This window comes from Heterodontus francisci, chromosome 27, assembly GCF_036365525.1.
Source record: "Heterodontus francisci isolate sHetFra1 chromosome 27, sHetFra1.hap1, whole genome shotgun sequence".
NCBI classification, from domain to species: domain Eukaryota; kingdom Metazoa; phylum Chordata; class Chondrichthyes; order Heterodontiformes; family Heterodontidae; genus Heterodontus; species Heterodontus francisci.
The window spans coordinates 68188869-68211277 of record NC_090397.1 but is presented as its reverse complement, the minus strand read 5'-3'; the positions used below and the strand labels follow the sequence as shown (position 1 = coordinate 68211277).

At 42.2% G+C, this 22409-nt stretch overlaps 1 protein-coding gene across 2 annotated transcripts in view; it reads right to left on the bottom strand.

Moving 5' to 3' along the window:
* The window catches only part of dhtkd1 (dehydrogenase E1 and transketolase domain containing 1), a 68184-nt gene that overhangs the window by 21706 nt on the left and 24069 nt on the right, over positions 1-22409 (bottom strand). For both annotated transcript variants that reach the window (XM_068059541.1, XM_068059540.1), the window contains exons 3-11: positions 20938-21149; positions 18617-18811; positions 14770-15039; positions 13386-13557; positions 11421-11619; positions 9939-10251; positions 6891-6975; positions 6002-6141; positions 353-503 (exon numbers count right to left, since the gene is read on the bottom strand). In XM_068059541.1, the coding sequence (XP_067915642.1) occupies positions 353-503; positions 6002-6141; positions 6891-6975; positions 9939-10251; positions 11421-11619; positions 13386-13557; positions 14770-15039; positions 18617-18811; positions 20938-21149 (1737 nt within the window). The remainder of the gene's footprint in view (positions 1-352; positions 504-6001; positions 6142-6890; positions 6976-9938; positions 10252-11420; positions 11620-13385; positions 13558-14769; positions 15040-18616; positions 18812-20937; positions 21150-22409) is intronic.

The following is a 22409-nucleotide window of genomic DNA, read 5'->3' as shown; positions in this document are numbered from 1 at the left end:
ATTTGTCTCCAATTCTTTCCTGATTTCTTTCTCCGTTATTGCAAGTCTCCTTCCTCGTCTCTTGCCTGCTCATCTTCCTACGTTTTGAGGACGCCTCTGACATATGTTCCAGTATTGATTTAATCAATTAGTGCACAAGATGGCAGCTAGCATGTACTAGATCAAAGCTGGGAACCGGGACTGCAGAGGGAGAGACAGGCAGCAGGTTAACAAAATACATCCATGAACTGTTGCAACACAGGTGAATGAAAGAGACTTGACAAACTGAGAAATTTCCTATCCACAGCATGCCATGCATAAATATCCTTGCAATCTGACCAATCTGGCAGGACAAACTTGTTTAAAACCTCACCTCCAGAGATAAATGTGTCAAACATAATTTGAGCACCGTTGAAGAAGTCCCCAAATTGGGCCTCCCATATGGGAAGTAGCTTTGGGCTTTCAATACTCATCCCATACTCAAAGCCCAGCACTGCCTCTTCAGACAATGGACTGTTGCAGACCTGATACAAAGCAGATATGGCATGTTATTTTTCCTGTACATATTACCACCTTTACATTATCACAAATTTTGATTTACATACAAACATACGAATTAGGAGCAGGAGTAGGCCACTCGGCCCTTCAAGCCTGCTCCACCATTCAATAAGTTCATGGCTGAACTGATTACTCCACATTTCCACCTACTCCCGATAACCTTCCACCCCCTTGCTTATCAAGAATCTATCTACCTCTGCCTTAAAAAATATTTAAAGACTCTGCTTCCACCGCCTTTTGAGGAAGAGAATTCCAAAACTTACGACCCTCTGAGAGAAAAGATTTCTCCTCATCTCTGTCTTAAATGGGCGACCCCTTATTTTTGAACAGTGACCCCTAGTTCTAGATTCTCCCACAAGGGGAAACATCCTTTCTACATCCACCTTGTCAAGACCCCTCAGGATCTTATATGTTTCAATCAAGCCGCCTCTTACTCTTCTAAATTCCAGCGGATACAAGCCGAGCCTGTCCAATCTTTCCTCCTAAGACAGCCCGCCCATTCCAGGTATTAGTCGAGTAAACCTTCTCTGTACTGCCTCCAACGCATTTACATCCTTCCTTAAATAAGGAGACTAGTACTGTACACAGTACTCCAGATGTGGTCTCACCAAGGCCCTGTATAGCTGAAGCATAACCTCCCTACTTTTGTATTCAATTCCCCTCGCAATAGACGATAACATTCTATTAGCTTTCCTAATTACGTGCTGTACCTACATACTAACCTTTTGCGATTCATGCACTAGGATCACCAACTCGTTCTTTCACACTAAACCCTGTCACCAGGTTTCATGGAGGCACCCAAGATCACGTCGTTGGCACCAGCTAGACCTCATTGTCACAAGGCGAGCCGCCTTAAACAGTGTTCAAATCACACGCAGCTTCCACAGTGCGGACTGCGACACCGACCACTCCCTGGTGTGCAGCAAGGTTAGACTCAGACCAAAGAAGTTGCATCATTCCAAGCAGAAGGGCCACCCGCGCATCAACACGAGCAGAATTTCTCACCCACAGCTGTTACAAAAATTTCTAAATTCACTTGTAACAGCCCTTCAAAACACTCCCACAGGGGATGCTGAGACCAAGTGGGCCCACATCAGAGACGCCATCTATGAGTCAGCTTTGACCACCTACGGCAAAAGTGCGAAGAGAAATGCAGACTGGTTTCAATCTCATAATGAAGAGCTGGAACCTGTCATAGCCACTAAGCGCATTGCACTTTTGAACTACAAGAAAGCCCCCAGCGATTTAACATCCGCAGCACTTAAAGCAGCCAGAAGTACTGCACAAAGAACAGCTAGGCGTTGCGCAAACGACTACTGGCAACACCTATGCAGCCATATTCAGCTGGCCTCAGACACCGGAAACATCAGAGGAATGTATGATGGCATGAAGAGAGCTCTTGGGCCAACCATCAAGAAGATCACCCCCCTCAAATCTAAATCGGGGGACATAATCACTGACCAACGCAAACAGATGGACCGCTGGGTTGAGCACTACCTAGAACTGTACTCCAGGGAGAATGCTGTCACTGAGACTGCCCTCAATGCAGCCCAGCCTCTACCAGTCATGGATGAGCTGGACATACAGCCAACCAAATCGGAACTCAGTGATGCCATTGATTCCCTAGCCAGCGGAAAAGCCCCTGGGAAGGACAGCATTACCCCTGAAATAATCAAGAGTGCCAAGCCTGCTATACTCTCAGCACTACATGAACTGCTATGCCTGTGCTGGGACGAGGGAGCAGTACCCCAGGACATGCGCGATGCCAACATCATCACCCTCTATAAAAACAAAGGTGACCGCGGTGACTGCAACAACTACCGTGGAATCTCCCTGCTCAGCATAGTGGGGAAAGTCTTTGCTCGAGTCGCTCTGAACAGGCTCCAGAAGCTGGCCGAGCGCGTCTACCCTGAGGCACAGTGTGGCTTTCGTGCAGAGAGATCGACTATTGACATGCTGTTCTCCCTTCGTCAGATACAGGAGAAATGCCGTGAACAACAGATGCCCCTCTACATTGCTTTCATTGATCTCACCAAAGCCTTTGACCTCGTCAGCAGACGTGGTCTCTTCAGACTACTAGAAAAGATCGGATGTCCACCAAAGCTACTAAGTATCATCACCTCATTCCATGACAATATGAAAGGCACAATTCAACATGGTGGCTCCTCATCAGAGCCCTTTCCTATCCTGAGTGGTGTGAAACAGGGCTGTGTTCTCGCACCCACACTTTTTGGGATTTTCTTCTCCCTGCTGCTTTCACATGCGTTCAAATCCTCTGAAGAAGGAATTTTCCTCCACACAAGATCAGGGGGCAGGTTGTTCAACCTTGCCCGTCTAAGAGCGAAGTCCAAAGTACGGAAAGTCCTCATCAGAGAACTCCTCTTTGCTGACGATGCTGCTTTAACATCTCACACTGAAGAATGCCTGCAGAGTCTCATCGACAGGTTTGCGTCTGCCTGCAATGAATTTGGCCTAACCATCAGCCTCAAGAAAACGAACATCATGGGGCAGGATGTCAGAAATGCTCCATCCATCAATATTGGCGACCACGCTCTGGAAGTGGTTCAAGAGTTCACCTACCTAGGCTCAACTATCACCAGTAACCTGTCTCTAGATGCAGAAATCAACAAGCGCATGGGTAAGGCTTCCACTGCTATGTCCAGACTGGCCAAGAGAGTGTGGGAAAATGGCGCACTGACACGGAACACAAAAGTCCGAGTGTATCAGGCCTGTGTCCTCAGTACCTTGCTCTACGGCAGCGAGGCCTGGACAACGTATGCCAGCCAAGAGCGACGTCTCAATTCATTCCATCTTCGCTGCCTTCGGAGAATAATTGGCATCAGGTGGCAGGACTATATCTCCAACACAGAAGTCCTTGAAGCGGCCAACACCCCCAGCTTATACACACTACTGAGTCAGCGGCGCTTGAGATGGCTTGGCCATGTGAGCCACATGGAAGATGGCAGGATCCCCAAAGACACATTGTACAGCGAGCTCGCCACTGGTATCAGACCCACCGGCCGTCCATGTCTCCGTTATAAAGACGTCTGCAAACGCGACATGAAATCGTGTGACATTGATCACAAGTCGTGGGAGTCAGTTGCCAGCATTCGCCAGAGCTGGCGGGCAGCCATAAAGACAGGGCTAAATTGTGGCGAGTCGAAGAGACTTAGTAGTTGGCAGGAAAAAAGACAGAGGCGCAAGGGGAGAGCCAACTGTGCAACAGCCCCAACAAACAAATTTCTCTGCAGCACCTGTGGAAGAGCCTGTCACTCCAGAATTGGCCTTTATAGCCACTCCAGGCGCTGCTTCACAAACCACTGACCACCTCCAGGCGCGTATCCATTGTCTCTCGAGATAAGGAGGCCCAAAAGAAGAACTAGGATACTCAGATCCCTCTGCATCTCAGAGCTCTGCAATCTCTCACTATTTAGATAATATGCTTCTTTTGTATTCTTCCTTTCAAAATGGACAATTTCCCACTTTCCCACATTATACTCCATTTGCCAGGTATTTGCCCACTCACTTCACCAATCTATATCCCTTTGTAGCCCCCTTATGTCCTCTTCACTAGTTATTTTTAAACAATTTGATATAAAAAAATTAGTAAGTCAACATCTATTTTCTCCACTAACATGATTAATGTTAAGCTGAATGTCTTTTTTTCAAAAACATCATTGGGATGTATGAATACACCAAGGGAGAGTGTGGCAGGACACCGGTTCACAACCACAACTTTCTGCATAATGGATCTGGATCTCAGCAGAATGTGTGGAAGTGATTTCTTACATAGAATGAGGTAGACAGAGAACAGATACAACACAGGTCACTTCTTCTGCACCTTCTAGCTATTTCAGATTAAAAGAAAGGCATTGAACAAAATAAAGAAGTTTATACTCCAGGTGTCAAAGTACCCCCTGCCCTGCCCCACAATCTCCATATTATACTTCTTTCTGCATACAGTGGAAACAGACAGTTCAGGGTATTTACAACTTCAGCAACTTCCTTCGTCATGACAATAATATAAAAGCAAAATATTGCAGATGCTGGAAATCTGAAATAAAAACAAGAAATGCTGGAAATACTTAGCAGGTCTGGCATCATCTGTAGAGAGAGAAGCAGAGTTAACGTTTCAGGTCAGTGACCCTTCTTCAGAACTGGCAAATATTAGAAATGTAAAAGGTTTTAAGCAAGTAAAGTGGGGATAAAGCAAGAGATAACAAAGGTGGAGGTGTTGATAGGACAAGGTCACAGAGAATAACTGACCAGAGGGTCATGGAACAAAGGCGAACGGTATGTTAATGGTGTGGTGAAAGACAAAGTGTTAGTACAGATAGGGTGTGAATGACTGTAAAGCACAGAGCACACCAAGCACAAACATAAAAAACACATTAAAAAAACCAAAACAGTGGCTAAGCACAGTGAAAACAAACTAAACAAACTGAAAAACCTAAAATAAAATAACCAAATAAAAAATGAAAACGAAAAAAAGAAAAAATAACTAAGCATAAAGAGGGGGACCCGTCATGCTCTGAAATTATTGAACTCAATGTTCAGTCTGGCAGGCTGTAGTGTACCCAATCGGTAAATAAGATGCTGTTCCTCGAGCTTGCGTTGATGTTCATTGGAACACTGCAGCAATCCCAGGACAGAGATGTGAGCATGAGAGCAGGGGGGAGTGTTGAAATGGCAAGCAACCGGAAGCTCGGCATCATGCTTACACACGGTCCTTAGTCATGACAAATTGGGAACAGTGACTTGAAGAATAAATTGTGAATTTTCCCTGATTCCCTGTGGGAATCCACTTATCACCTACCTGGAGGTTCAACTGAAGTTAGCATTACAATGGAATCACTCCCAATTGATACATGCACACTGGGTTGAAGTTTTAAACCACTGCCTGCAGTACACTTACTGCCTCAGCACGTCATTTAAAATCACTGAGTTTAATAAAATGGCAACAATTATTAATTTCCTTGAAAACAAAAAAATATAAACTATTACTGTAGTTAGCATAAAAGTTATCTCAGGAGCGGTGGGAGAGGGTGCTGTTATTTTGTTTGAAGATTTTATTTCTTAACTTTAACTTTTTTCACCAATTTGCACTTCAGTGACCAAGATGTTTTCTGTCAAGTTTCAGACAGTGGGTCCTTAGTAAGATAAAGCACTCAGACCAATGGCAGAAATAAACCAAGAAATAAATCTGCTTTGATGAACACAAGAAAATTAAATTGGCCACAGTTTATTATTAACTTAAATGTATAACATTGGTCATTATGGTAGTTCAGGGAATGAATAGCCAAATTGCACGAGGCAGAATCTTCCTACCACTCTGCGATTGCCATCATTTCTGCGCAAATGGCTGGAACTCTTTAGAGCAGCTCACTGAAATAAAACATGTCTATCAACAACATATCTACTGGCTTCATCACAATCAAAAAAGATTGAAATCTGGATCTTGTACCTCAAAAAATCCTTTTTGTTCTGGACTCAGATGGTTAAGCGGGATGTGAGTGTCACTTGTTTCCTGGCAAACAACCATTGCATGTCTTTGACTGAACGTGCCACGACCGACATCCTGCCCGCTTATGCGTACATTAAAATCTTTGCAAAAAAAAAATCAAATATTCCCAATTTACGCATCTACAGTTTGGTGAAAGTATTTAAGCGCGGTAACTTGTTATTAAAGGAACAGTTAATCTAAAAACAAATCACAGTTTAAAAACAGCAAGCTCAGGTGGCAGTAACACTTTTACACTTTTTATTTTCCCCCCAACATTTTCCTGAGATCTGTGGAATTCATTGACTCTTGTTGGATTACCGTTCCCAGGTACCAGCAGTTTTAAAGTACCTGCAACAAGACGCAATTCTTCTGCGCGAATCCAACAGTAACAGTGCCAGCAGAATTGTAGAACACATCACAACCACCCCAATACTATTTTAACCCAATATTCACAGAAACATACCTTCCAGCAGTTTTTAGCAAACAGCAATCAGGATCAGAAGCCCTGGCTGTTATCCTCTGTAGTTTAAGGGAAAAGGCCTTAACTCCAACACTAGGCCAAGATAAAAGTTAACTCAGTTCAAAGTTTCTAGAAAGTAAACATGATCAAAAATGTCATCTGCACCAAGGTTTGCCACCCATTCTGCCTGATGTGTTCAAGCATAATTCACAGATTATTCCTTAAGGACTCCCTCAGACAACTACTCTTTCGTCTTTTGTGTATGAGAGCTCTTGGCCCAGAATGAACCTAATGCACTCATTGGAGCCAAGCACAAGTTTATTCACCACCATGACGGATTTATTATAACTGGACATTTCAATCCCAATTAGTCTCCCTTAAAATTCTTACCTTGACAAAGCAGAGTTCCAATAGCCAGTGCTTCTGCTGCAGACCAGTCCAACTTTGTGCCCTCTTCCAGTTTCTGCAATCTAGCCTAAACAGATAAGAAGAGCATTTAGTGGCCTACATTTATTTGTACGTTATTCCAATGCCACAGGTTCCTTACCCTGCAGCTCAGGTAATTATGTCACTACTGTGATACATTCCGCACAGAAACTGACTTGGAAAAAGTCCTGAAATGGATACTTTTATTAGGCTTCTTTCCTTTCCGAAATGGGTTTGGCCTTAACTCAGTGGCAACATCCTTTCCTCTGAGTCAAATGAATGTGGATTCCTGTCCCACTCAAGAGACTTCAGCACAGAATTTAGGTTGACAATTCAATGCAATACTGAGGGAACTCTGCACTGTTGGAGGTGCAGTCTTTCAGATAAGATGTTAAATTGAGGTCCCATTTAGAACAACAACTTACATTTATACAGCACATTTAATGTAGGAAAATGTCCCAAAGTGCGTAACAAAAGTTTATGAATAAAAACAATTTTTGACACTGATCCACATAAGCAGAAATCAGGAAAGATGACCAAAGTCTTGATCAAAGAAGTCAGTTTGAAGGAGTGTCTTAAAAGGAGGAAAGCAAGGTAAAGAGGTGGCGAGGTTTAGGAAGGGAATTTCAGAGCTTGGGGCCAAGAAAGCTGAAAGCATGGGCACCAATGCTGGAACGAATAAAATCGGGAATGCTCAAAAGGCCAGAATTCCAGGAGCGCAGATATTTCAGAGAGTTTTAGTACTGGAGGAAGTTACACAGTTAGGGAGGAGTGAGGCCATGGAGGGAATTGAAAATCAGGATGAAGATTTTAAAATTAAGGTGGGGAGCTAGTGAAGGTCAGTGAGTGCACGGGTGAATGAGATTTGGAGTGAGTTACAATATGGACATCAGAGTTTTGGATGAGCACAAGTTTAAATTGGGTAGAAGATGGAAGGCTGGCCAGGAAAGCATCGTCAAGTCTAGAGGTAACTAAGGCATGGATGAGGGTTTCATATACAAAAGCGAGTGATTATGATTTTATGGGAAGAACAGGAAGAAATTATTAAACCTAAAATTCTGTTCTCTGTCTGGGATACTGCTCAGTTGCAGTCAAAAGGCAAATGAGGCACTAGGTTCCAATAGCAGAGGGATAACGTTTAAATTAAAAAGGGACATATTATACAAAGTATTGAACAATTCCCATTGGGATAACTGAGTGCAATCCTGATCAAGGAATCACAGGGAGGATACTGTTGCTCTTCAGAGAATGCATAGATGAGATGAGCAACGATAGAGTATCAGCTATTTAAGTTATAGAGAAAAAGTTGCTTAAATTCTACTCATTAAAGGGAGACTTTGACCCATTGGTAATTGAAGTTTCCATGTTAAAGGGAAATATTTACTATGGTAAAGAGTTCAAACACCCAGGGACCAACGTTACAAATTAGAAGATTTGAAGCAAAAAAAAAGTGAAAATGTGATGGAACATTTTCATCCTCAGAGTCACTTATGGCATAGGAGGTGGCCATTCGGCCCATCAAGTCCATGCTGGCTCTTCACGGAGCAATCCAGTCAGTCCCACTCCCCCACTTGATCCACATAGCCCCACAAGTTTATTTCCTTCAAATACCCATCCAATTTCCTTTTGAAATCACTGATGGTCTCCACATCCACCACCCTTGTGGGCAGCGAATTCCACGTCATTACCACTCGCTGCGTAAAAAAGTTCCTCCTCATATTTCCCCTACATTCCTTGCCCAAAGCCTTCATTCTCTGTCCCCTAGTCCTTGAACCATCAATTAATGGGAACGGCTTTTCCTTGTCTAACTTAACTAAGCCTGTCATAACCATGTGCTGTGCCATGGTGGTGGTTTGCTCAAGGGCAGGTCCTCTGCTCATTTTCTCCACACAGGTGAGATGAGCATGACGAGGAAAGAGGGTATAAGAGGTAGTTTCCTGTTGCCTTCCTCAGACTGGAACGGGAATTGAACCCATGCTATTGATATTGTTCTGACCCACACCCTAGCATAATCTTGTACACCTCTATTAAATCTCCCCTCAATCTCCTTTGCTCCAAGAACAACCCCAGCTTTTCCAACCTAACCTTGTAACTAAAATCCCCCACCCTTGGAATCATTCTGATAAATCTCCTCTGCAACCTCTCAAGGACCCTCACATCCTTCCTATGGTGTGGTGACCAGAACTGGATGCAATACTCCAGTTGGGGCCTAACCAGAGCTTTATAAAGGTTCAGCATAACTTCCCTGTTTTTGTCTCTATGCTTCTATTTATGAAGCCCAAGATCCCATATGCTTTACTAATCACTCTTTCAATATGTCCTACCACTTTCAAATAGCACCCCCAGGTTTGTCTGTTCCTGCACACTCTTTAGAACTGCAGCCTATCGCTTCTGCCAAAATACATCACCTCACATTTGTCTGTATTAAATTCCATCTGCCACTTGTCTGCCCATTCTGCTAGCGTATCTATGTCCTATTGCAGGCAGTTCGTATCATCCTCACTGTTTGCCACTCCTCCAAGTTTGGTATCATTGGCAAATTCTGAATTTCTACTCTGTATTCCAAGATCCAAGTCATTTATATATAGCAAAAAGGGGGAATCCTAAAAAGAGGGAGGGGGGGGGGGGAGAATTAGATCAAACTTAAAATGGCATTGCTACTAATTAAGGATGTAGAATTTTATAGCTATTTTTTTGAGCAGCAAGTATGAACAGCAATACTGGAGAAGGATTGGATAATTTTTCCAACGGAAGCTCCCAACAATCCAATGTCAGACTGGAACCAAGAATCAGCTGAAAGCTAGAGTATTAAGATAAATGTACAGTAACACAGCGTAAACTGCCGAAGACAAAGGAATTTTAGACCAAGAAAAAGGAAATGCATTACATCAAAATGAATAATGAGTGCTATGTTGTACACAGTACTGTATCTGACAAGGTGTTTTAACAGGTCATCCAATTGCGCACTTTAATAACAGAAGTGCAATTTTATTCCCCTCTTCCGAAACCCACCTGTACATGTGTCTTCATCAGGTGACTGTGCGTGACTATTTCCTCAGGAACGTCCACAGACTTGGCTCCCACATACTTGAGCAGGTCAATGGGCATTCCAGTGTCCCATGTACTGATCCTGACTGAAGGCTCCACCAAGCCACTCCAGTGAGCCTGGAGATTTGGAGCCATTGGGCAAAATAAAGTCGTGTTTGTCAGGTGCTCATTTAGTTTAGAATAATGAGAGGTTTTAATGTTGGAAACTTCCTGCTCTGTCAAGAGGGCATCTGCTAATAACTGCTCTGCGTACAAATCCGGAATACTTTTACGGGATCTGTGGGAACCAGAAGGAATGATGAAGAAGCACAACTTGGAACATTCTGAAGAGCTATTTCTTATCCACGATCATGTCGAACAAGACACATTTCAGTCAGTTTATTGCCTTGTAAATAGGAACAGGAAGAGGCCATTTGGCTCCTCAAACCTGTTCCATCACTCAATGGGATCATGACTGATCTTTGACCTAATTCCATTTTCCTTTGCACACATCCCTTAATACCTTTGATTAACAAAAATCTACCAGTCTCAGATTTCAAATTAACAATGAATCAAACATCAAGTGCCATTGGCTAAAGATTTCCACACTTCTACCACCCTTTGCATGAAGCGTTTCCTGATTTCACTCCTGAAAGATCTGGCTCCAATTTTTTTTTAAACCATACTCCCGAGTCCTAGATGTCCCCACCACTCTCTCTATCAACCCTATCTGTTCCCCTTTGAAAATTTCAAACAAATCACCCCTTAACCTTCTAAATTCCAGGGAATGCAACCCTAGTTTGTGTAATCTCTTTTCGTAACTTAACTCTTGGAGTCAAAGCATCATTCTGGTAAATCTATGCCGCACTCCCTCCAACCCCAATATATCCTTCTTAAGATGTGGCATTCAGAACAGGAGTGGTCTAACCAGGGATTCCAACAAAATAGAGTCTGAGCTGAGCAATGTGACTATGAAGGTACCATATTGCCATGATTAGCTGAAGACCAGAGATATTTCCTGGAGTGCAGCTCAGTGCTTGGATTAACAGTAGAAATTCTTTTACAGCACCTGTACCGGTGCTGCAGCCAAGCATCACTATTACTGTGGACAAACTAACACGAGAAACTCAATAGGAATGTTTGGATAGGATTATAGAATGGAACCTGTGACCCACGCATTGTTGTAATCTCTAGATTAAAATTAAACTAAAGTGCAGCAAATGAAAAGATCAATCTTGCTATTTTTGGTGGAAGGTCCCACCCAAAATATTAACCTCTCTCTTTCAGTTGTGAACTGACCTGCTGTGTTTTCCCAACATTTTCTATGTTTATTTCAGCTTCTACAGTTTTTCTTCTGATTGATGGATCAATATTATGCTCACTAGTACTTTATTGATATGAATGTGTGTTCAAGAACTCAATAAATATGTATTTAAAAGAACTATTTGACTCTGCTCTTCACTGTACCTGATAATTTTATACATGGTAGGGTTTGTAAAGGTTGGATCATCCAGCTCATTATGGCCCCATTGCCTGTAGCAGAGCAGGTCTATGATTACGTCCTTGCGGAAACGTCGCTGATAGTCCACAGCCAGTCTTGTGGCTCTAATCACTTCTTCTGCATCATCACCATTCACATGAATCACTGCACAATGAACCATCTTACCTGGAATTAAATCAAAAATAAACATGTTGTTTTCAAACTAGACATAGTTGATAGAAGGGAACCACATTCAAGCTGTACAGTGTGACCCTTATTCAAAACCAGTTTATGGAGATCAGCTGAACTGCCCTCTGTCACAATCAGAATCCCAAGTGAAATACATCCTCCAGACAAAGCTGCCTTAATTTTGTCAATCTCGCTGAGAGGGGTCACAAGGTTAGCTGTTTTGGAATGTAAGAGTTGCTACACTGACACAGAATGGATGCCCTTCTGAGTTTGGAGTTGAGGTACATTGTTAGGGCGAATGTTAGGTCCAAATCCATTGGGTACATTTGACAATAAGAACAAATGCTGAACTTCAATTATGGCAAAAGAGGTCAGTTTCGTACTGACCAGTGTTTCAGTCAACTTCAAGAAATCTTGTTGAAATAAGGTAAGACAGAGAGGTTAGAACTAGCTTTGTACAAGCAGAGCAAGTTTCCTCAAAATTTAAAATAAAACTAATTGTCAATTAGCAGACAACTTCACTCTTTCCTGTTCTAGCAAATGTAGATTGGAAGCTTAAATACTGTCATGGTAGACAAATCTGAACGCACCCAAAAAAATCTATTTTAATGCTACAAGTGAACCTATAATTCCATACTGAAGCTTTTCAACACCTCAGGAGGAGCCTGAAATTCAACAAGGGGAATTAAGAAATAGAAAATGCTGGAAATACCCAGCAGATATGACAGCATCTGTGGAACGAGAAACAGAGTTAACCTTTCAGGTTTGTGACTTTCATCAGAACAGGTGAATTAAAACTCAGGATGGAGGTGGCATTGTGGGGTGGAATTATTACTGTACCACACATACTGGTTGTCACTATATATTAAAAAAATCAGAATCTCTACTGAGCTGTTCAATGCAACAGCTATTAAGAGCGAAGAAGTTGTATAACCCTTGCCTAACCTTTGGAGTTAATGCTGATAATTGTATTTTTTTTCCTATTACACACTTAAATTACTAAATTACATTCCAACAGACTATGCTCAGTTGGTCACAACTACAGCTGCACCACTGCAATCCTCTGAAAGTTGTAATTACGCTCATGATGAAGACGTTAATAATTACACTGTGCGCAGTCAGTCTGTCACATTGCATTGATGCAAAGGGAGACATTAAACTGTTGCCCCATCTTCCCTCTCAGGTGGGCGGATGTAAAAGATCCCATGGCACTATTTTGAAGAAAAGCAGGAGAGTTATCCCCGGTGTCCTGGCCAATATTTATCCCTCACTCAACAACACAAAAACAGGTTATTTGGTCATTATTACATTGCTGTTTGTGGGAGATTACTGTGCGCAAATTGGCTCCCATGTTTTTTTCCACCACAACAGTGACTTCAAAAGTACTTCATTGGCTGTAAAGTGCTTTGGAACATCCTGAGGTTGTGAAAGGTGCTACATAAATGCAAATCTTTCCTTTCCCCCCCCCCCTCCTCCATCCACCAAAATTATATGAAGGACCAAGACAGAGAATTCTATTGGCACAGACACGATGGGCCGAATGGCCTCCTTCTATGCTGTAACCATTCTGAGATTCTTTATGAGGTTCACATTTATGGAACAATATCCATAACTGACCAACCTGTAGACGCCTCCTCATATGGAATAGCAACAGGCCATTGCTTAAAGCAATAGTCTCATTAGTTTTGGGTTCCAGGTCAAAGGTTAACGTCTCGCTCCTTTCATTGATAACCAGTCATCACAGTGTGTTTGAATGAGCTTACCAATATCACTGTTGTATCGTGAAGATTTGCCTCTCTCAGCAGGAGTGGTGTAGCCCAACTGATTGTTGACAATCAGGTGAATGCTTCCGCCAACTCTGTAGTGGGGGAGATTCGACAGAGTGAAGGTTTCAGCGACAACACCTTGTCCTGGGAAAGAAGCGTCACCGTGTACCTATAATAAATTAGCAGGAGGGAGAAAGCCCATCACTTTCAAAACAGCTACACGAGTAATAGATGTAATAGACATGGACTCGATGGGCCGAATGGCCTCCTTCTGTGCCATGAATGACTCTATGTTAATTACCTTGCTTTGAAGAACCAATGTTTCAGAATTCTTTTTTTAAAAATGCATACACTATCTAAAAAATGTTAATTATTTCTGAATGTTCTCTGAACTGGTATGCGTTAATATATCTGCACAATATGTACACGTTCAAGTCTTAAGACGGAGCCAGGGATTGCTTCACAGTCATTTGGATGGAATATTGAACCCTGTATACTTGTTCAAGTAGGCTTTCAAATTCCCATGCCATGATTTAAACAGCAGCAGAGAGTTGATCCAGTGTCCTAGCCAACATTTCCCTGCAAACAATCAGCACTAATGAAACATTACAGATGCACCGAATTATTTGTGGGGCTCTGCTGCTGTCAGAGTCATGGTGGCAGAGAAAGAGGCCATTCAGCCCATCGAGTCCTTGCCAGATCTCTGTAGAGCAATCCAGTTAGTCCCATTCCCCTGTTCTATCTCCCTAGCCCTGCAAGTTTATTTCTCTCAAGTGCCCATACAACTTCTTTCTGAAGTCATTCATCTCTGCGTCCACCACCCTCGTGGACAGAGAGTTCCAGGTAGTTACCACTCGCTGTGTAATATAGATCTTGCTCACATCCTCCCCCTGCATTCCTTGCCCAAAACCTTTAATCTGTGTCCCCTAGTTCTGGTACCATCAACTAATGGGAGCAGCTTTTCTTTGTCTATCTTATCCAAACCTGCCATAATCTTGTACACTTCTATCAAATCTCCCCTCAATCTCCTTTGCTCCAAGGAGAACAATGCCAGCTTCTCCAACCTAACCTTGTAGCTAAAATCCCTCATCCCTGGAATCATTCTGTTGTCAAGTAACCATTACGTTGGCCTATTATAGTCACTACACTTCAACAGTAATTCACTGTGTAAAGTAATTATGAGGTAATTATGTAATAAACTGTTCCATAATTGCAAGTTTTTTTTTCCCATTTAAAGATTATCTATGAATTTCTCTTCCTTCTGCCCAGGGCATTCCAGGGATTGTATCAATGAAGTCAGTTATCCAGCTTTTTATTTGAAAAAAGTAACAGACAGCATTGCCTGAGAGTTTATTCCATACAGCACACATACAGTCCTGACCTGTACACAAATGGCTTTGTCTCCTGGCCGTGCTGAGCCACTTGGTGAATAATCCCCATCCCGTCGAGACTGCTGTCTTCCACGTGTTTTCCCAACAGCAACCGGATTGATGGCCTCCAGATGGGAAGGGTTCGGCAACATGGTGACATGCAGTGGCTGGTCACAACCAAAGTCCAGATCCAGAGAGGATGTAAGATGAGACAAGACGTCGCCAGTGGACGGGGAATTTTCGGGAAACTCGCTTAATCCACGCATTTTACGGAACATCAACTGGAAGTAAATTCAAAAAGATTTTTCAGCACCCAATATAAAGCAGCAGGCACTTTGCCAACTGAAACACACCCAAATTTACTGTAATACTGCATTTTGAGGCATGGAGTTTAGAACACAAACCAGGAACATTTATATCATAAATATCATAGTAAGCATCACATTAGGAGCCAATCAACCAGCAATCAATAAAAACATTGTTAAAACAACTGAAGGCAGCTAGAGGCAAAGGTAACAACAGCTGTATCAAACTGTCTTTAGTGTAGCGGTGTCCAAAAAGGTTCTTAAACTACATGCAACTTTCAAGAAAAAGCTTAGACACCCCTGCCTTAGTGGATGGTTTATCCATCTGTTTTAGCCTGCACTTTAGAAGGCATTGTACTCAGTCAAAATCTGGACTTCAGTCCAGCATCTCATCCAGTTCCACTGGATATTGAAAGCCAAGTCAAAGCCATACAAGCTGTTGTGTTGTTTTAAATGAAAAATGTGTGCTACTAGCAGAAGTTAAGGCAATCGCAGGTTGCAGAATGAATTAAGATGCACTCAGATATTTTTAAAACGTAATCTCTGCATATTTCAATTACAGCCATTCTCCATTACTATCCATATATACATGCACAAAGACACACCGATCCCTTTAACAGAGGAAAATTACAATAGGTTCGAGAAGACTGCAAACCAAAGGATAAAACAACATGAATTAAGTGAAGGATTGTACTTGATTATAATAAATGAAACATTACAATTCAAGCAGTTAAGGTCATAATTAACATGAATCTACTTGTCTAAAGCTCTCAACCTTTCAGGCTATCACAATGCGTGCAACTTTAAGAATCAGTAACACTCAAGCAGAGAAACCTCCCTTTGTGTGTTGTGAACCTGATGAGACAGCTGCTATTGCAGGACTCTTTTATAACTCAAAAACAAATTTAAAACACTCATTACTTAGAGTGTTTTTTTAAAGAAAGTATACCCCATTCTATATGCTCTGTATTAAAAATCAAGAATTAATTTTGATACCTGTTACTAAATAGAAAACTTGCGTGCATTCTGAAACCTCCAAGGTCGCTCAGTTGATTAAATGTACCAACGAAACGAAAGTTCATCTAGCAAGTATAAACCAGGAAGGTCACAAGTTTGATTGCTGATCTTTGCCAAGCTACGTGATCTTCGTTAGGCAGCATTAGGCTTGCTATGATTGGCTTCAGCTCTCCAAGTTTAGGGAAAGGAAAGAAATCAACTGACGTTCTTGCCCCAGGTTATATACATTGTCTCAGATTTAACAGTGAGCAGTGAAGAAACGACACTCAACATGTTGGCAGCTGCCCACAGACTTTTCACGGGCTTTTACATAAGAAGTAGGCCATTTGGCCCTACGAGTCTGTTCCACCGTTTGACAAGATCATGGCTGATCTTCTACCTCAACTCCACCTTCTCACACTATCTCCATATCACTTAGGGACCCAAAAATCTATCAACACCTGTCTTGAATATGCTCAACGACGGAGTATCCGCAGCTCGCTGGGGTAGAGAATTCCAAAGATTCACAACCCTTTGAGCAGCAACTTATGGTTCCTAGAGACTATTTGCATCATGGCACTCTCCACATGGAATCTGTGGCGTCCATGAGGAGGATGAGGCTTTTCAACCATTCGAATCAAAGAATCCTCCCAGAGACATGCAGAGTCTAAACCAGGAAATAAAATTAGATTTCATTCATTGTAAAATCATGTACAGAAAGCCAAATAAAGAGAGGGAAATAAAGATGCGATTAAGCAAGTGAGATAAAAAAAGAAAAAAAAGGGTAAAAGATACTTAATTTTGGAAAAAATCTCCAACAATAATTAAAATCTGAAGAATGAGACGCTCCACTTGTAAAATAAAATTTTCAGGCCCAGAGAGGTAGTTTGGCAGTATGATGATTACACGATTGAAAATTCACTTATACCTGAATGCACTAGGACTAACTTCTACTGGCATGTTTGGTGGGTAACTACAGCAACTTCATGTCCTTACATGGATTTCAGTGCCAAGTCTATCGGTGAAGTACTGTTATAGTGCAGCCTGTAAAGGAGCAGGGTAACTCGGGCAGCAATTTCCAGATTTCCGCATTTAACTGCACACGTGCAGACTCCGGAAATTGCTGTCTGATTTACTCCATAATAACTGTGAACACTGATAGCCTCACAATTGTTCTCAATGCAAAATCCGGGCCATTATCCCCTGTTGAAAGCACAAATGCATACTGGATAAGACAGGTTAATGCTTGGCTGTGATGCCCTTCAGTCAAACTGTTTGCTGACAGTCACCATCCAGGGTCACCAATGACTAGCAGAGAACATAGAACAGTACAGCACAGTACAGGCCCTTCGGCCCACCATGTTGTGCCGAACCTTTAACCTACTCTAAGATCAAACTACCTACCTACCCTTCATTCTACTATCATCCATGTACCTATCCAAGAGTCGCTTAAATGTCCCTAATGTATCTGCTTCTGCTACCACCGCTGGCAGTGCATTCCACGCACCCACCACTCTCTGTGTAAAGAACCTACCTCTGACATCTCCCCGAAACCTTCCTCCAATCACCTTAAAATTATGCCCCCTGGTGATAGCCCTTTCCGCCCTGGGAAAAAGTCTCTGGCTATCCACTCTATCTATGCCTCTCATCATCTTGTACCCCTCTATCAAGTCACCTCTCATCCTTCTTCGTTCCAATAAGAGCTTGGATGAGGTCCCAGAAGGTGAACATCACCTGTTGATGTGGTACTTTAGCAAGGAGCCACTGCCTTCATGAGCAGAGAAGAGAAAATTGGAAAGAGAAATAATAAAATGCAAGTAATGTTAAAGCATCTCAACACCAGAATTCACAGCCACTCAAAATAAACATATTGTAATATAGAAAGACAATGGAACGGTGACTGGACATTATAATTTTACGTTCACCCCACCCCAGTTATCATGCAAAAATAAAAAGGCCTGAAGAAGAAGAATTATACCTGAAAACACTAGTACCAAAGAGTCCGTGTGCACTTGAAATACTCCTATAACAATTTGTAGTTGCCCTACATACATACACAAACACACCCTGCAGTTTTATTTTCAAATTTCTCCATGGCTTCACCCCTTCCTATTGCTATAATCTCCTCCAGCCCTACAATCCTCAGAGATATCTGTGCTCGTCTAATTCTGGACTCTTGAGCAAACTTGATTTTAAAAATTGCTCCACCACTGACGGCTGTGCCTTCAGCTGCCTGGGCCCTAAGATCTTCCAACGCCCTGCCGTCTCTTTACCTGGCTATTCTCCTTTTAGATGCTCCTTGAAACCTACCTCCGTGATCAAACTTTTGGCCATCTGCTCCAATATGTAGCTCAGTGTCAAACTAGCCTTGATAACACTCCAGTGAAGCACTTTGGGACATTTCATTACGTTAAAGGAACAAAAAAAAAATACAAGTTGTTGTTATTGCTAGTTGAGCTTCAGTCTGAAGTTACAGATCCCAAATCTAGACATTTTTCTTAACCCTATTTCACACAATTCAATCATATCTTTAGGGCTTTGTCAATTATCATCTAACCTCAGGCGGAAATTGCAGGAGTCCAGTCAGTAGGTTGAGTCGCCCTCGGTGAGGCATTCCCAGCACCACATCAGTCACCCCATTGAATGCTGCCATTCGGAACAATTCATGAAAGAATCCCATCATACTTTCTGCTCCCTCACCTCCATAACGTTTCACAGTGGAAAACTTAGTAGCCAAGAAGCGATCAAATTCCTGGTGAATAAACACAAGTCATTGGTTAGCCGACTTACAGAAATTATATGTCCCATCCAGAAAGAGCTGTACAACACACACAAGATGTGTTCAATTATTAAAACAAATAGAACATACTCAGGGAACATCATCAGAAACAGTTCTTTAGTTACAAGAGGATGACAGGGTAAACTGCTTTCATCACTCCTCTCAAAAACCAACCCTTGACCCCACTGTCTTTGCAAACTACTGCCCCATCTCCAACCTCCCTTTCCTCTCCAAGGTCCTTGAATGTGTTGTCACCTCCCAAATTCATGCCCATCTTTCCCGGAACTCCATGCTTGAATCCCTCCAGTCACGTTTCCACCCCCGTCATAATACTGAAACAGCTCTTATCAAAGTCACAAATGACATTCTATTTGACTGTGTCAAAGGTAAACTACCCTTCATTTCCTCCTCGACCTGTCTGCAGCCTTTGACATGGTTAAACACACCATCCTCCAACGCCTCTCCACTGTCATCCAGCTGGGTGGGACTACTCTCACTTAGTTCCATTCTTATCTATCGAGTCATAGCCAGAGTATCACATGCAATGGTTTTTCTTCCCACTCCTACACTGTTACCTCTGGTATCTCAAGAATCTATCCTTGGCCTTCTCATATTTCTCATCTACATGCTGCCCTTCAGCAACATTATTCGAAAGCACAGCATTAGTTTTCACATGTACGCTGATGATCTCCTGTCCTACCTCACCATCACCTCTCTTGACTGCTCCACTGTTGCTAAATTAGACTGCTTATCCGACATCCAGTACTGGATGAGCAGAAATTTCCTCCAGTTAAATATTGGAAAGAATGAAGCCATTGTTTTCATTCCCTGCTCCTAACTCCCTTCCCTAGCTTTTTACTCCATCCCGCTTCCTGGAATCAGTCTGAGACTAAACCAGTCTATTGAGAATCTGTGACATGTTTGACACCGAGTTGAGCTTCTGATCACATATTCGCACCAAGACTGCCTATTTCCACCTCCATACCATTGCCTGACTTTACCTGTCTCAACTCATCTGCTGTTGAAGCCCTCATTCATGCCTTCATTATCTTTAGACTTGACTATTATAATGCACTCCTGGCTGGTCTCCCACATTCTACCCTCATAAACTTGGGGTCATCCATAGCTCTGCTGCCCGTGTCTTAACTTGCACCAAGTACTACTCCCCTATCACCCCTGTGCTCACTGCCTTACATTGGCTCGCAGTCAAGCAATGTTTTGATTTAAAAATTCTCATCCTTGTTTTCAAATCCCTCCATGGCCTCGCCCCTCCCTATCTCTGTAATCTCCTCCAACCCCACAACCCTCCGAGATATCATCGTTCCTCTAATTCTGGCCTCTTGAGCATCCCCGATTTTAATCGCTCCACCATTGGTGGCCGCGCCTTCAGCTGCGAAGACCATAAGCTGTGGAATTCTCTCCCTACACCTGCTTTCCTCATTTAAGACACTCCTTAAAACCTACCTCTTTCACCAAACTTTTGGTCATTTAACCTAATATCTCCTTATGTGGCTCAGTGTCAAATTTTGTTTCATTATGTTCCTGTGACGTGCCTTGGGACGTTTTATTACGTTAAAGAAGCAATATAAAATGAAGATGGTTGTTGTTGTGTTCCTTTCAAATTGGACAATGACTTTGTTCAAAGAATATAGTGGGGGGTGGGGGGTGGGGAGGCAGGGGAAGATAGCTTTCTGCAGGGAAATCACAAACAAACAACAGTTTTACAATAATGCTGAAAATACTGAAAAGTTTCTCTCAAAGTTGTTACCAAAACTATTTCATTCCACTGCAGTCATACTGTTCAAATTAAAAATTGTAAAAATATCATGAGAAATTGAAATATCAATTTTTGAATGTTTTTTTGTGATAACCCAGTCCAGGGAACTCGAACGTATTTTACTAGTTGTTGTTCCCAACAGGAAATACTAGGCAGCTGTGGGTGGATGGGAGAAAATGATAAGACTCAAATCAAACCACCACATTGCATAAATCACTAATACTTAATTATTTTATTTACCTGTGTTAATTTCCACTCCCAGCAGCAACGACTCCTCATACCCATCCTTAATCCAGTTAGAACAGATCTCAGTTAATCTTACCTGAGACTCCAGCATCAACTTTGCTAAATGTCTTTTCTCTTCTGGGGTTAAAGTTTCTTGCTTGGTTTGTTCAAATCTTTGAGCAAACCATTCTCTCTCTATCTTGGTCTCCAGTTGGCTGATCTCAACAGATATGTGCCCACAGTAAGTCTGGTCCAAATAGGCCAAAACCTCTTCTAAGGTGGCCTCCTCTTTCCCAAAGCTCAACATTCCTGGAACATAACGTAATATTCTTGATTATTTGTTGTCTGGCTTTTATGCTCAGCCCTCCACTTTTGGATTATCTACTTTCGCATGGGAGCACATTGCTATCATGCAGTGCTCCCATCTGGAAAAATGTGTTGCAAACTTTCCATGAGATTATCCACAGCTGGAGTTCAAAGTCCAACCTTCTGAATGGAACCTTAACCCCATTAGAGGGAAGCAGTAAGCACTCTCTTACTAAGTAGTAGTGAGTGGGGTAACAATTTTCACCTGTTTTCTCTTTTTCCACTGAGATTATTTTGGTTACAATACATATCACAATAGACAAGTTATAGCACACATGATACATTTGGTTGTGAATGAGATTTGCTTAGGTTCTGAACAGTCCTGGTGAATAATTCCAGAGAGCGGGCAGTTAGTGGGCACTGCCACGCTTCCGCACAGTGTCTGGTAGGTTTTCATTGTACTACTATCACATCTGTTCTCTAACAAATGGCTCTCCTATTAAAAAGTGTTAACATATGCCACTCATATAACCTTTGGAATAACTCACTTCTACCAAAAAGGACAAACATGGCTCCAAGTCTTTGCAGTTTCCCCTCTACTGATTGAGTGGATGTGAACTAATTTCAAGACAGATATACGCATCAAAGGAGAATATAGAGAGAAAGTATATTACATGGCTTTTATGTCAATTTGCCATAAAAACCCATATAAAAAGCTCTAGATGTCTTATCCTGACTGTAATATTTAATGTCCAATAACAGACAAAGATTATTGGGTGGTTTAAAATTGACATTTTTTGTACAACAGGATGGGTTTCTTTTTAAGTACTAATTTGTGCGTAATCGGAATGCTAAAGTTTGGACTGATAGAGAGGAATAGATTTTTCTTTAAAATCTTCCCCCTGCCTCCTCCCAAGGCAGTGGGGGAGGCACAAGCAGTCATAATGTCCTTGAGCTGAAGTGGGAAAAAAAAAATCAGATACAGTCCTAATTCATTGTTGCGACCCTTACCAGAAATTCATGTGCATGGTCATCAGTTGAGAACAGGGTGGGTGCTAGAGCTGACTGTGCTGTGTCTCCCTGACTCGACAGCCGACCAAAATTGATAATTCAGGCTCACAATAAATGGACAATGGCCAGCACCCAACATCCATAAATCCACAGTCTTGTAGAGTTAATGTTTTCAGAAAAGGAGCAGGTAGAGGAGAAATTCCCTTCCTGCTCACTGCATATATTAATGTGGGTAAACTTGTACAGCAGTGT